Source organism: Pistacia vera, unplaced genomic scaffold, assembly GCF_008641045.1.
Source record: "Pistacia vera cultivar Batoury unplaced genomic scaffold, PisVer_v2 Contig41, whole genome shotgun sequence".
Lineage (NCBI taxonomy): Eukaryota > Viridiplantae > Streptophyta > Magnoliopsida > Sapindales > Anacardiaceae > Pistacia > Pistacia vera.
In genome coordinates, this window is record NW_022196235.1 from 203178 (window position 1) to 219079 (window position 15902).

A 15902-nucleotide genomic window follows, 5' to 3' on the forward strand; every position below is an offset into this window, starting at 1 on the left:
CTTCTCTCTTAGATGAAGACGAGATTTTTTAATCATGTTGCATGATTCTTAACATTTCAATTTTCAACCATTTGACTGGCTTCATATCAATCATATTCTTGCAAACCACACTAAAGATTTCAATTTTTTTATGTGCCACATACAATTAGCATTCAAATGTGAATTTTAAATATTTTAAGATTATTTAAATCATTTTTTATTTAACATCATTAGTAACGAATTAAGGCAAGGGGAAAAACATGTGATAAAGTAGGGAAGGATTAAAATTTGAAGATGGATTTAGGACGTCAAAATAAAATGGCATTTTCAATTTATGAGGTCCATTTCTCATTTTGGAGAAATGGACATAAATTTACGCAACCAACCAATGCCTAAGGGTGGAGCATCAATGGAATGTACAAGCTTATTTAATCACCCAAACGTAATTTTATATGAGAATGGCTACTCAAAACCACAGAATGGCTCAAACTATACAATTCAAATGAGGACGCCTGTTTCTATAACATAACAAATCCAAACCAACTAGATGGATTGTCGTCCACACCATGCACAAGTACTCACCGTGGAATCCCAATCCGCTGCTCATCACCATCAGATGGACGGAAAGGGAACTGTGCAAATTGGATCCTCAAAGTGGGGACTCAGGTTTTTTATCACAACTTGTAACCTGTAGAGAAAACCCACATTTACAGACTGTCAGAGATCTATTCCCGAGTAAAATGATTATCATTTGAACAACCCTCAAGCATCAATCTTGATTAACAAGATTAGTGCCGAGAGTTCAGCATGCATATCAATTGAGTAGTTTCTTTTCCAATAAAAGAACTATTTATCTTAAGCCTATGCAAGTAAAAGATAAATATAAATTAGTTGACACCTGCTGCCATAATGTAACGAACATGAAATTTTGAAAGAAGTGTAAATGCAATGTGTTGTGTTATAATCAACACTGAACTATATTACATATAAAAGTATGCTAGCAATGAATTTACTGGCATATGGAAGTATCCTTTTCCCTTGTCCCTAAATGAAGTAAAGAGAAGTTCAAAGAATTTTCCAAAAATATTTGATAGAAACATCAAATAATTTCTTGTATTACCCTACCATTAGAGCTTCCATAGCAGTCACAGCACACTTTGAGTCCATGACACTCCACGAAGCACAAACCATAGCCTTATCTCCACTCTGTAACACACTTATTTATTGAGAAAATTACAGAACTCTGAAAACATAATCTAACAAAATAGCACAGAATGTAATCATATGAGCATCAAGACTAGAAAATGATGACAAGTTGATGGGCCAGAATTGATTCATTGGAATGTATACCATAATATGCATTGTAAAATCTTCACATTAGTTGAATCTAATAGTTATCAATTTTGTAAATTCATAATATCTTTGGATGTGGCATTAAAGACCTAACCCAGACCCCATACTCCCTGGACAAATCCTGGACAGATCCAAAAGCTTGTAAGTAATTGAATAAGTGAGGCTAAATAGAGCAACATAGCACAAAGAATCATATAACTACTCTAAATAGTTGAGTAAAATTTTCAGTGTATAGCTTTCAGGTCAACTTGAGTTGAGTTAATTACGATGCTATAACAGAGGGTACACATACCACCATCAAGATTCCGGACACTCAAAACCAAGTCACTAATCATTCCATCCTCCACAAAAATTGCTGACGTTAGATGAACATAACATTCTCAGTCATTCTCCAGATAACCATATGCACTGAGACTTGAAACATATTTGACATAAATGAATAAGGAATCTCTCAGTTTGACAATGTAAGCCCTGCCTCCAAACAAGTATAATAGTTTATTGTACTTACACGTCTGGGCTCCTTGTGAACAACTTTGATTTCCCTATACCAATAAAGGGACGGAAAAGATCTTTTGATTATATGTCAAGGAGACAGAACAAGCAATTGATTAATGGATTTTCAAGAACATTTCATTACTTTTTCATTACGTCACAAGGCATATCTCATTCTGGTGCAGCAGAGCCAATGCCTGAAGATGATGAAATTTTTCGATTCGAAACTCTATATATGTACTGATTTTCACATTTCTAAGAAGTATCCAATGACCATCATGAAATTAAAAGAAGCACCAGGCATCTCAAGATGTCACACATCAACAGGATAATGCACACATACATACACATGTACGCACAAAAGCACACATAGGAAAAAGTACGAGCTACTTTCTTCTCTGGTACAGTCATTGGGAGTCCATCAACAAACAGAATGTTTGATTCTCCTTTTATTAGCAGGGACCATTAACGTTTCTCAAAGAATTGGGCATTTCAATCCTACCAGGAATAGTGGACCAATGCCTGTGCAACATCCCGTCTTTGAACTATTAAACTTGGATCTTGTGGAGGAGATGAGTAGCCCTTTACACTGCTCCTGCTGTGATTGCACCCATAACAGGCTCGGATGAACTCCAATCCCTGCAGTTTCATCCAAGCCATATGGCGAAGGCCGCACTGCACTTATCTGGAAGTAAAAGCACAAAAGAAAAGAAATCCCCTCATTACGTACCCAATTGTAGAATAACTAAAACTGTCTACAGTGAAATTTTTACTTCTCTCTGTGGAAAATCAGAAGCACTCGCAAATCACTAGAGCCCAAAGTTTGATGAGAAACAAAGAGGGTGCCTTAGGAGTCAAGTAGCCAGGAAAGCTAGACCTTGCAACACTGCCTGTTACAAAAGGATTATCAATGGGAATATCTATGCTAAAACCAATTTAGAAACAGGAAAAGATGGAGAGGAAGATAACTAGTCATACATCAAAACGTAATATGCTGTCTACATCTTTTTCATGCAAGGTTATTCTACTATTCATCAACTTAATTATAACACAGCAATCTTCCCAAGCATGGCACTAGAGGTATAAATAGTGCAAAGACAGATGTGAAGACTGAAACCATCTATCAATAAAGCACCAACATGTGCGTAGCAAAATATCAAATAACCAAAGGACCATTGACGTGAGACTGAACCAACGTAAGTTCATAAAGTAAGAAAAGCAATGGTTCAGGCAAAGGAACACCAAGCACTCATAGGATCCATCTAAAGTCAAGATTCAATATGAGCAAATGTTAATTCAGTCATTCCAGTCAGAGCTACAATCAGTTCAGCCACCCGTCCATCATATCTTTACACAACCAACCTTGAGAACAAGGTGAAATTTTCCAAAGTAAATTGAACAAAGGAGAAGATGACACTGTTGACACAGTGAACTAATCACCAGCAAAGAAATGAAGAGAAGTACCTACATACGATTCTTCAACAGGAAGGAAACGTTTGAAAGCATTAGGATCAGGCATCCAAAATTCAATTAAGAAACCTAAACATCAGACAGTAACTAGAGAAAACAGTTAGACACCAATGTTTGGCTTAATAAACGTAAAACTAACAACAATAATGAATTCTAAAATTACAAACGCGATTTTCATCATCTAAAAACTTTAAAGATCGACTATCACATACGAATACAAACTAGGCAATCATCTTATAGCTGTACTACCAAATTTGTAATACATAAGAATTAAGAATTTTGTATAGACAAAGCATACATCTATCAAGTAATTAGATATTAACGTAATAGTCTTGGCAGCATTTAGACCTCACTTTTCACTTTATTTTCTCACATTTTCTCGGCAAACAAACAAGAATTCGAATGTTAAGGTTTAACTGTTAGTCATACGGTGCGCAAATAGAGTTTGGAAATTAAAGCTAGGGAAAGAAACGAACCTCTGTCTGCGGAGGCATCGTATCGATAATAGGATCACTCATGGCTTCTGTCGTCTCGTCCTCTCTCTCGCCTCCTCAGTTATTTACCGGTATTTGAGGTCGCCGGATGACGGGATGCGGTAGTGGCAGTTCTTTTACGGGTAAAAAATGAACACCCTGAGATATCAGACTTACGAATCCCCCAATGTTTTGGAAACTATCATAAGATCCTCAATTGTTGTGATAAAGTTAGGTTTAATTACCCCGAGGAAACACTCACTATAATTTATCATCACATAATTAAATTGAACAAAATTACAAAAAAACTTAATAAACATTTAATTCATTGAATAAATTTCATATTTTTTTATAAATTTAAAGAGTAAACAATATGTTCCCACCCAAAGATTAGCAAAATTCCAGTTCCCACCCCTAGTTTTTTTATTCCACTTTCTCACCCCTTAAATTAACAGAAAATCATTTAATGTAACGTTAAGGGTAAAGTTGTCAATTAAATCGCATTAAATCTTAAATAAAAATGAAATTTTAAAATAACCCTTTACATCTCAAATTTCTCTTACAGCACCCATCATTACTCCCCTCCCTTGTGGCCGCCAGAAAAATCCAGACCTAGCTAGATTCCAGTGCCATTTGACATCAGCGCCACCACTACTAGCTTCCCCACTCATCCCTGACAAAACCCACCATCCCCCAGCCTCATCGACCTCCATTTTGGCCGGATCTAGCCTTTTCTCTCGCGCGATTTTCCCCTTCCTCGTGGCTACCGGATAAATCAAGATCTAGCCGGATTCTGGCGTCGTTTGACATCATCGCCACCACCACTAGCTTCCCCCACTCATCCCCAACAAAACCCATCCATCCCCCAGCCTTGTCTGCCTCCATTTTGGCTGGATCTAGCCTTTTCTCCTCGATTTTCCCTTCCCTTGCAGCTGTTAGAAAATCAAGACCAAGTCGGATTCCGCCATCGTTTGACATCACCGCTACCACCACTAGTCTCCCCACTCATCCCCAACAAAACCCAACCATCCCCAGCCCTCATCCACCTCCATTTTGGTCGAATCTAAGCCTTTTATCACACGATTTTTCCCTCCCTCGTAGTTGCCAAAAAAGTCCAGATCTAGCCGAATTCCGACGTTGTTTAACATCACCATCACCACCACTAGCTTCCCCCACTCATCCCCGCAAAATCCATCCTTCCCCCAGCCTCGTTCGCCTCCAGTTTGGCCGAATCTGAGCCTTTTCTCCCAATTTTCCCCTCCTTAGTGACTACCGAAAAAATCTAAATCTATTGGGTTAAAAGTAATTTACTGTAAGGGCAGCTTGGTAAAACATTCTCCATATTGGGTCAAAACCCAAAAATCATTAAACAATGTTAACTTAGGGTGGGTATCTGAAATAAATGAAACCAGGGGTGGGAACTTGGATTTTCACTAATCTTTGGGTGGGAACATTTTACTCATTTAAAAAAATTGAAATGCAATGGTGTTGGGCACCCCACGTCGGTCAACTACTGGTCAATAGCAAGTCAACTATCGTTAGGCGGCTGGAACAACTCATTCACCTTTATTCAAAATTTCTAAAACAATTCAATGAAATGTTGCAAAATTCTATCAATATGACCCACAAACTAAGTGACGCAGTTTGACAAATCCAACATACACTTCTCTCTCTCTCTCTCTCTCTCTCTCTCTCTTTATATATATATATATATATATATATAATCTCACTTGAGATCCAAAGTTGAGATCCAAAATTTGGATAATTGAAATACATAGTGTTGATTCGTGATTTTGACATCAACGATTCGCACGTGCAAAGTGTTATACTGGACTTAGAAATTACATGTAAATGATTATAATCAGATACAAAAATTGAATAATAAATGAGAGAGATGATTTTTAAAGTAGTTCGGATGCTTAAAGCAAATCCTACGTCTACTGTTTCTTTTATATATGAGAGATTACAAGAGATCGCGTATAACAAACAACGAATAGAGGTACAATGAATAAATATTCAGAGAGAATATCAAGTCAGTATCTTTCCTATAGGTTATCTTTGTTTTGAAAATAAATATTACAATCAAAATGAGGGTTCAGTATCAGAATCCTGAAAATGAGAAGGGGAGTCATCTATTTATAGTAGATGAATTAAAGGTAATGATTATAAATCTGCAAGTGGGTAGGTGACGTGAAAGTCTTTCCTTACCTCCCATTAGCTGATAACTTAAGAAGTATCCTCAAATTATCTGGGGCTTGGATAAGTGTGCGGTCCTCAATCACTTACAGATAAAACATAAATCTGTTAAGTCAATGACAGTCATATTCTTTCTGTTATTGAGCAACGTGGTAGCTCTTGGATAGCATAAAACCTTCCTAAACTCTGATTGGTTCTTGCTGAAAGAGATCAACACCAGCTCTGATTTTTTTAGATATAACACATAGCATCACCTTCTCGAGGATCAACAAAGGGGTGGTTTATTAACCTAGCGGCAATAAAATAATTTTGAAGAGAAGTAGGGGTAGTAAGTGAGATTTAGACATTCCAAAAGAAGTTGAGAAAAATGAAAGATGCCATCCGCATCTACAGATGCATATGCATCCGCGTAATCAAAGTCACCGTCCAACAGCACCTACCCCCACCACCCCCAGCCCACATCATCCATTATTAAAGAAGTACTGCACCTGCCGTGTTCACACTACACACGTTTGTTTTTCACTTATCCATTGAACTCAACTATGTTTGATCTTTGAACTTTTATATCATTTTCCTTGACATTTATGCCAAACCAAACAAACGAAACTTCATCGACCTCTTTTTATTATTATTATCAAACTTTTCCCTCCCCCATTTCCGTATTCCAAATCTTTGTGTTCACACTTTGTTCACACCGTTAAAACCCGATTTCATAGACTTTCTTGATTTTTCTTTACCCCTTTTTCATTCCTTATATCAAACTCTCCCTTCTCTCAATCCAACAAACAAACCCATCATTTCTCTTCTTTTCTATTTGTATGTACAGTTCATCTTTTGCTTCAATCTTCAACTTTTCTTCGAATTATGAATGACACCACCACAGCAACCACTCATAGTATCAGGAAACGGAGGCGAAAAGATGAGAAAGATCATCGCGTTAAAAGCGATGAGTTTGAACATGATAAGAAATCATTTCGCGAAGATGATGATGGAGAAGAAGGAGGGAAGAAGAAAGACTTAAAGGGTATTATTACTTCATTGATATTGTTGGAAGAACACGAGAAGGGCATTGAAGAAGAGCAGAACAAAGCCTCTGCTGAAGCTAAATCACTCTTCGACACAAATCACAAGAAGAAGACCAAAACCATGTTGGAGTATTACTCCGATCTTCAAGATTACTATTCAGAAGAAACTGAACATATAAATAGAAAGAAGACACGCGTTCTCGCCTCTTCCGTTGCCACCATCGCTGCCGTTGCTGAATCAGATAATCTACAAAAGTCTGTCAAGCAAGGAAGCGGTGGGCCGGGCACGGCCCAGCACAGGCGTTTGTGGGTCAAAGACCGGTCAAAGGCTTGGTGGGATGAGTGCAATAGTCCTGATTACCCAGAAGAGGAGTTCAAGAAATGGTTCAGAATGAGAAGGCAAACTTTTGATATGATATGCGAAGAGCTGAATTCTGTTATTGCCAAGGAAGATACAACTTTGCGGAATGCAATTCCTGTGAGGCAAAGGGTTGCCGTTTGTATCTGGCGACTTGCCACTGGTGAGCCACTTAGACTCGTGTCAAAAAGGTTTGGTTTAGGCATTTCAACTTGTCATAAATTGGTTCTTGAAGTTTGTACAGCTATTAGGAGTGTGTTAATGCCAAAGTATTTACAATGGCCGGATGAAGAGGGTTTGAGGAAGATTAAAGAAGAGTATGAAGTCATGTCCGGGATACCAAATGCGGTTGGTTCTATGTATACCACACATATTCCTATTATAGCGCCTAAGATTAGTGTTGCAGCTTATTTCAACAAGAGGCATACTGAGAGGAATCAGAAGACTTCGTATTCGATTACGGTACAAGGTGTTGTGGATCCGAAAGGGGTTTTTACTGATGTATGCATTGGTTGGCCTGGTTCGATGCCTGATGATCAGGTGTTGGAGAAGTCTGCCTTGTATCAAAGAGCAAGCGGGGGTCTTTTGAAGGGAGTGTGGATTGTTGGAGGTTCAGGGTATCCCTTACTGGATTGGGTGTTGGTACCTTATACACAGCAGAATTTGACATGGACCCAACATGCCTTCAATGAGAAAATCGGGGAGATTCAAAGGGTTGCTAAGGATGCATTTGCGAGGTTGAAAGGAAGGTGGAGCTGTTTGCAGAAAAGAACAGAGATTAAATTGCAGGACCTGCCAGTGGTTCTTGGGGCATGTTGTGTGCTGCATAATATATGTGAGATGAGCAATGAGGAGATGGATCGAAGCTTGAAATTTGACCTTGTTGACGATGAGATGATCCCCGATGTTCCTCTGAGGTCAGCCAGCTCAATGAAGGCTAGAGATGCCATTGCTCATAATCTTTTGCACCATGGCCTTGCAGGCAATGCATATTTATAGTTGAATGGAGTTGTGTTTGTTCATTTGATGAGAATATGATTCTTTTGTTAATGAATTATCATAGTTGTGTATTCATCCTAATTTGATGAAGGGGCTATCTAAACATTACATATATATATTTGCCCCTCCTTCAAATTGATGAACATTGCTAGTCTTACATAGCTTTTAAGTTTATACCCAAAGATGACAAACAATGTAGCCTAGGTTCCATACTCCAACAAGAAATAAAAAGATGAATGAAATTTAACATTATGATATCTTCTTTTGCTATGGTTTATAAGTGTTAATGTCAAATGTTGAAATGTTATGTATTATCATTCTGTGATTATTTAGCTGCATATATGACAATGATCCCAGAAACACAAACTAATGTTCTTGTATATCTGTTTGAAGGAAAGTTTTTATGTGTTGCAGACATAACATTTTGCTTTATACCTCTTGCACTTATATTATTCTGTTATTTGACTCATCAACACTCAAATTGGCATGAATCTTGCTGTTATAAAATGGTCAAATTCCCAAACCTAAGAGTTGGATTATTATATGGTTTAAGTTCCTTCTCACTGTTTGAAAATTAAACAAGCACACTTCATGACCATGTAACAATGATATTTAATTTTCGATAGGTTTCTCATAACTGAAAAAATGATGCAATATGTTTGATTAAGCAGTACATGAAATGGGCAATCATCATCAGAGTTAGCTTAAGTAGGGGATCATGTCTTCTCTATTTAAACACTAATATTAACTGCTACTTTTAACATAAACCATATAACAAAATGTAAACAACCATCTCATCATAGACTCTGAAAATGTCACTAACCCCTGTTTGCCGGCACTGCAAATTTGTTGTTAATTATATGATAAATGAAACTGCATGGAGGTCCACTTTCCCTTGGTTTTTGTTTGTTTATTTATGTTGTTTCAACTGTATCTACCAAGAAACTATAAGATATTTGGTATGAGTAAGCAATTTGTGCGATATTAATGTAACTTAATGCTGAAAAGATGCCTATATTTCACAGAGGCAAGGATGATGAAAATGACACCTTTCCAGATGTGTAGTGTGAAATCATCAATATTCTCCTTTCTCAAACATATGGAACTCACAGCAGCATTCACAAATCACAACTCACAGAATTTTCCAATCTGAACATTCGTTTAACTTCTGGGAAAATCCACACAAAATGTCATGGAAATAATATCAAGTGCTGCTACTCTAATCTACCCTCTGTTTTCATACCCAAATTCATCCAATTTCTATTCTAATTGAAACCATGATGCAAGATATTTATAACTCAACTGCTTTAAAGATTTCAATTTTCATACCCTAGGCTTATCTTCTCTCTCTCTAGATGAAGACGAATTTTTTAATCATTTGCATGATTTTAACATTTCAATTTTCAACCATTTGACTGGCTTCATATCAATCATATTCTTGCAACCAAACACTATAAGATTTCAATTTTTTATGTGCCACATACAATTAGCATTCAAATGTGAATTTTAAATATTTTAAGATTATAAATCTTTTTTTATTTAACATCATTATTAACGAATTAAGGCAAGGAGGAAAAACATGTGATAAAGTAGGGAAGGATTAAAAATTTGAAGATGGAATTAGGACGTCAAAAATAAATGGCATTTTCAATTTATGAGGTCCATTTCATCATTGTTGGGAGAAATGACATAAATTTACGCAACCACCAATGCCTAAGGGTGGAGCATCAATAGGAATGTACAAGCTTATTTAATCACCCAAACGTATTTTATATGAGAATGGCTACTCAAAACCACAGAATGGCTCAAACTATACAATTCAAAATGAGGACGCCTGTTTCTATAACATAACAAATCCAAACCAACTAGATGGATTGTCGTCCAACCATGCACAAGTACTCACCGTGGAATCCCAATCCGCTGCTCATCACCATCAGATGGACGGAAAGGGAACTGTGCAAATTGGATCCTCAAAGTAGGGGACTCAGGTTTTTTATCATCAAACTTGTAACCTGTAGAGAAAACCCACATTACAGACTGTCAGAGATCTATTCCCGAGTAAAATGATTAATCATTTGACACCCTCAAGCATCAATCTTGATAACAGATTAGTGCCGAGAGTTCAGCATGCATATCAATTGAGTAGTTTCTTTCTTCCAATAAAGAAACTATTTATCTTAAGCCTATGCAAGTAAAAGATAATAATAAAGTTGACACCTGCTGCCATAATGTAACGAACATGAAATTTTGAAAGAATGTAAATGCAATGTGTTGTGTTATAATCAACACTGAACTATATTAAATATAAAGTATGCTAGCAATGAATTTACTGCATATGGAAGTATCCTTTTCCCATTGTCCCTAAATGAAAGTAAAGAGAAGTTCAAGAATTTTCCAAAAATATTTGATAGAAACATCAAAATATTTCTTGTATTACCCTACCATTAAGAGCTTCCATAGCAGTCACAGCACACTTTGAGTCCATGAACTCCACGAAGCAAAAACCATAGCCTTATCTCCACTCTCACTCTGTAACACACTTATTTATTGAGAAAATTACAGAACTCTGAAAACATAAATCTAACAGAAATAGCACAGAATGTAATCATATGAGCATCAGAACTAGAAAATGATGACAAGTTGATGGGCCAGAATTGATTCATTGAATGTATACCATATATGCATTGTAAAATCTTCACATTAGTTGAATCTAATATTTATCAATTTTGTAAAATTCATATTATCTTTGGATGGGCATTAAAGACCTAACCACCCCCATACTCCCTGAGACAAATCGGACAGATCCAAAAGCTTGTAAGTAATTGAATAAGTGAGGCTAAATAGAGCAACATAGCAACAAAGATACATATAACTACTCTAAATAGTTGAGTAAAATTTTCAGTGTATAGCTTTCAGGTCAACTTGAGTTGAGTTAATTACGATGCTATAAACAGGGTACACTATACCACCATCAAGATTCCGGACACTCAAAACCAGAGTCACTAATCATTCCATCCTCCAAAAAATTGCTGACGTTAGATGAACAAACATTCTCAGTCATTCTCCAGATAAACCTATGCACTGAGACTTGAAACTTATTTGACATAAATGAATAAGGAATCTCTCAGTTTGACAATGTAAGCCCTGCCTCCAAACAAGTATAATAGGTTTATTGTACTTACACGTCTGGGCTCCTTGTGACAACTTTGATTTCCCTATAGCCAATAAAGGGACGGAAAAGATCTTTTGATTATATGTCAGGAGACAGAACAAGCAATTGATTAATGGATTTTCAAGAACATTTCATTACTTTTTCATTACGTCACAAGGCATATCTCATTCTGGTGCAGCAGAGCCAATGCCTGAAGATGATGGAAATTTTTCGATTCGAAACTCAATTATATGTACTGATTTTTCACATTTCTAAAGTATCCAATGACCATCATGAAATTAAAAGAAGCACCAGGCATCTCAAGATGTCACACATCAACAGGATAATGCACACATACATACACATGTACGCACAAAAGCACACATAGGAAAAAGTACGAGCTACTTCTCTTCTGGTACAGTCAGTTGGGAGTCCATCAACAAACAGAATGTTTGATTCTCCTTTTATTAGCAGGGACCATTAACGTTTCTCAAAGAATTGGGCATTTCAATCCTACCGGAATGGTGGACCAATGCCTAGTGCAACACTCCCGTCTTTGAACTATTAAACTTGGATCTTGTGGAGATGAGTAGCCCTTTACACTAGCTCCTGCTGTGATTGCACCCATAACAGGCTCAGGATGAACTCCAATCCCTGCAGTTTCATCCAAGCCATATGGCGAAGGCCGCACTGCACTTATCTGGAAGTAAAAGCACAAAAGGAAAAGAAATCCCCTCATTACGTACACCAATTGTAGAATAACTAAAAACTGTCTACAGTGAAATTTTTACTTCTCTCTGTGGAAAATCAGAAGCAACTCGCAAATCACTAGAGCCCAAAGGTTGATGAAACAAAGAGGGTGCCTTAGGAGTCAAGTAGCCAGGAAAGCTAGACCTTGCAACACTGCCTGTTACAAAAGGATTATCAATGGGAATATCTATGCTAAAACCAATTTAGAAACAGGAAAAGATGGAGAGGAAAGATAACTATGTCATACATCAAAACAGTAATATGCTGTCTACATCTTTTTCATGCAAGGTTATTCTACTATTCATCAACTTAATTATAACAGCAGCAATCTTCCCAAGACATGGCACTAAAGTATAATAGTGCAAAGACAGATGTGAAGACTAGAAACCATCTATCATAAAGCACCAACATGTGCGTAGCAAATATCAATAACCAAAGGACCATTGACGTGAGACTGAACCAACGTAAGTTCATAAAGTAAGAAAGCAATGGTTCGGCAAAGGAACACCAAGCACTCATAGGATCCATCTAAAGTCAAGAACTTCAATATGAGCAAATGTTAATTCAGTCATTCCGTCAGAGCTACAATCATTTCAGCCACCCGTCCATCATATCTTTACACAACCAACCTTGAGAAACAAGGTGAAATTTTCCAAAGTAATTGAACAAGGAGAGATGACACTGTTGACACGTGAACTAATCAACCAAGCAGAAAATGAAGAGAAGTACCTACATACGATTCTTCAACAGAAGGAAACGTTGAAAGCATTAGGATCAGGCATCCAAAATTCAATTAAGAAACCTAAACATCAGACAGTAACTAGAGAAAACAGTTAGACACCAATGTTTGGCTTAATAAACGTAAAACATAACACAATAATGAAATTCTAAAATTACAAACGCGATTTTCATCATCTAAAAACTTTAAAGATCGACTATCACATTACGAATAAACTAGGCAATCATCTTATAGCTGTACTACCAAATTTGTAATACATAAGAATTAAGATTTTGTATAGACAAAGCAAAGCATCTATCAGTAATTAGATATTAAGACGTAATAGTCTTGGCAGCATTTAGACCTCACTTTTCACTTTATTTTCTCACATTTTCTCGGCAAACAAACAAAGAATTCGAATGTTAAGGTTTAACTGTTAGCTAACGGTGCGCAATAGAGTTTGAGAATTAAAGCTAGGGAAAAGAACGAACCTCTGTCTGCGGAGGCATCGTATCGATAATAGGGATCACTCATGGCTTCTGTCAGTCTCGCCTCCTCTCTCGCCTCCTCAGTTTATTTACCGGTATTTGAGCGCCGGATGACGGGATGCGGTAGTGGCAGTTCTTTTTACGTAAAAAAATGAACACCCTGAGATATCAGACTTACGAATCCCCAATGTTTTGGAAACTATCATAAGATCCTCAATTGTTGGTGAAAAGTTAGGTTTAATTACCCCGAGGAAACACTCACTATAATTTACATCACATATATAAATTGAACAAAATTACAAAAGAACTTAAAAACATTTAATTCATTGAATAAAATTTCATAATTTTTTTATAATTTAAAGAGTAAACATATGTTCCCACCCAAGATTAGCAAAATTCCAGTTCCCACCCCTAGTTTTATTTATTCCACTTTCTCACCCTTAAATTAACAGAAATCATTTAATGTAACGGTAAAGGTAAAGTTGTCAATTAAATCGCATTAAATTCTTAAATAAAAATGAAATTTTAAAATAACCCTTACATCTCAAATTTCTCTTACAAGCACCCATCATTACTCCCCTCCCTTGTGGCCGCCAGAAAAATCCAGACCTGCTAGATTCCAGTGCCATTTGACATCAGCGCCACCACTACTAGCTTCCCCCACTCTCCCTGACAAAACCCCCATCCCCAGCCTCATCGACCTCCATTTTGGCCGGATCTAGGCCTTTTCTCCCGAGTTTTTCCCCTTCCTCGTGGCTACCGGAAATCAAGATCTAGCCGGATTCTGGCGTCGTTTGACATCATCGCCACCACCACTAGCTTCCCCCACTCATCCCCAACAAAACCCATCCATCCCCCAGCCTTGTCTGCCTCCATTTTGGCTGGATCTATGCCTTTCCTCCTCGATTTTCCCTTCCCTTGCAGCTGTTAGAAAATCAAGACCAAGTCGGATTCCGGCATCGTTTGACATCACCGCTACCACCACTAGTCTCCCCCACTCATCCCCACAAAACCCAACCATCCCCAGCCTCATCCACCTCCATTTTGGTCGAATCTAAGCCTTTATCCACGATTTTTCCCTCCCTCGTAGTTGCCAAAAAAGTCCAGATCAGCCGAATTCCGACTTTGTTTAACATCACCATCACCACCACTAGCTTCCCCCACTCATCCCCGACAAAATCCATCCTTCCCCCAGCCTCGTTCGCCTCCAGTTTGGCCGAATCTGAGCCTTTTCTCCCAATTTTCCCCTCCTTAGTGACTACCGAAAAATCTAAATCATTTGGGTTAAATAATTTACTAGTAAGGGCAGCTTGGTAATACATTCTCCATATTGGTTCAAAACCCAAAAATCATTAAACATGTTAACTTAAGGGTGTTCTGAAATAAATGAACCAGGGGTGGGAACTTGGATTTTCACTAATCTTTGGGTGGAACATTTTACTCATTTAAAAAAATTGAAATGACAATGGTGTTGGGCACCACCAGCTTCGGTCAACTCTGGTCAATAGCAAGTCAACTATCGTTAAGCGGCGTCAAGTCAAAATTTGTTCCACTGTGTCAAATTTCTCCCATTAAGACCGGAACAAGCTAATCTATAGGAATCCATTTGAATCACTGGATTCCGACTCCAATATAGCCGCAAAATGTGGTGGACTATTTCACCACCTTCTGCGGCCAAAATAAGTGTCAAAATATGGTAATTCACACCTTCTGCAGCCAAAATAAGCTTCAGAATATGGTAATTCAACCAGATTCTTTAGGTCGGGAAAGTTGACCCAGACTAGGCAAGAGGTGGCAGTTGACCATGATCAAACTGGTTGTTGATGCTAGCTAATAATTAATATTTATCATAATACATTTTTAAATATTTTATTAAAATACAAATTAGTACGAAGGAAAATTTGTATTTTGACTAAATACAAAAATCATTATGAAAACTTGATTAAAAATACAAAAAATAGATTAAACATATATTAAAATTTATGGATGGATGATCCATAATCCAATCCATCTATCTTCAGATTATAAGAATGGATTGGTTGGAGATTAGATTAACTGGATTGGATCTATCTAATCCACAATTTTGTCATCCCATACAATAACCTCTTGAAGTGAGCTCTCCTTAGGACACATTTATAGCAAATTTTATTGTTGGGTTTCTTTTGTGCTAGGGTAAAATAGTAAATATAACTGATATGAAAACATTATAGAAAAATTACAGAAGTAACAAAATAACTGATCAAATAACATTATTAGTTTTTAGTCCAAGAGCATAGCCTAAGTCTCATAATTTTAAATATTCGTTGTTTTTTCGAAACTTTTTGAATCTGAGTACAATGACAAGTAATTTAAGACCTTCCCATGTAATACCCCATATCGGTGAGCAGTGTCCCTAAGGAATTGGTTTTGGTGTAGGGTGCAAAGTGTAAGAATTCAAAGCCTTGGTGGGA

General features: G+C 37.2%; 1 protein-coding gene and 1 pseudogene across 1 annotated transcript; one reads left to right on the forward strand and one right to left on the reverse strand.

The window, feature by feature from the left end:
- The first annotated feature begins 6579 nt into the window (after positions 1-6579).
- Positions 6580-8602, forward strand: LOC116142479 (protein ALP1-like). The gene has a single exon (XM_031427906.1). The coding sequence runs from the start codon at positions 6828-6830 to the stop codon at positions 8343-8345; it is 1518 nt and encodes a 505-aa protein (XP_031283766.1). The 5' UTR covers positions 6580-6827; the 3' UTR covers positions 8346-8602.
- Positions 8603-10158: 1556 nt separating this feature from the next.
- Positions 10159-13556, reverse strand: LOC116142484 (annotated as a pseudogene).
- Positions 13557-15902: the final 2346 nt, after the last annotated feature.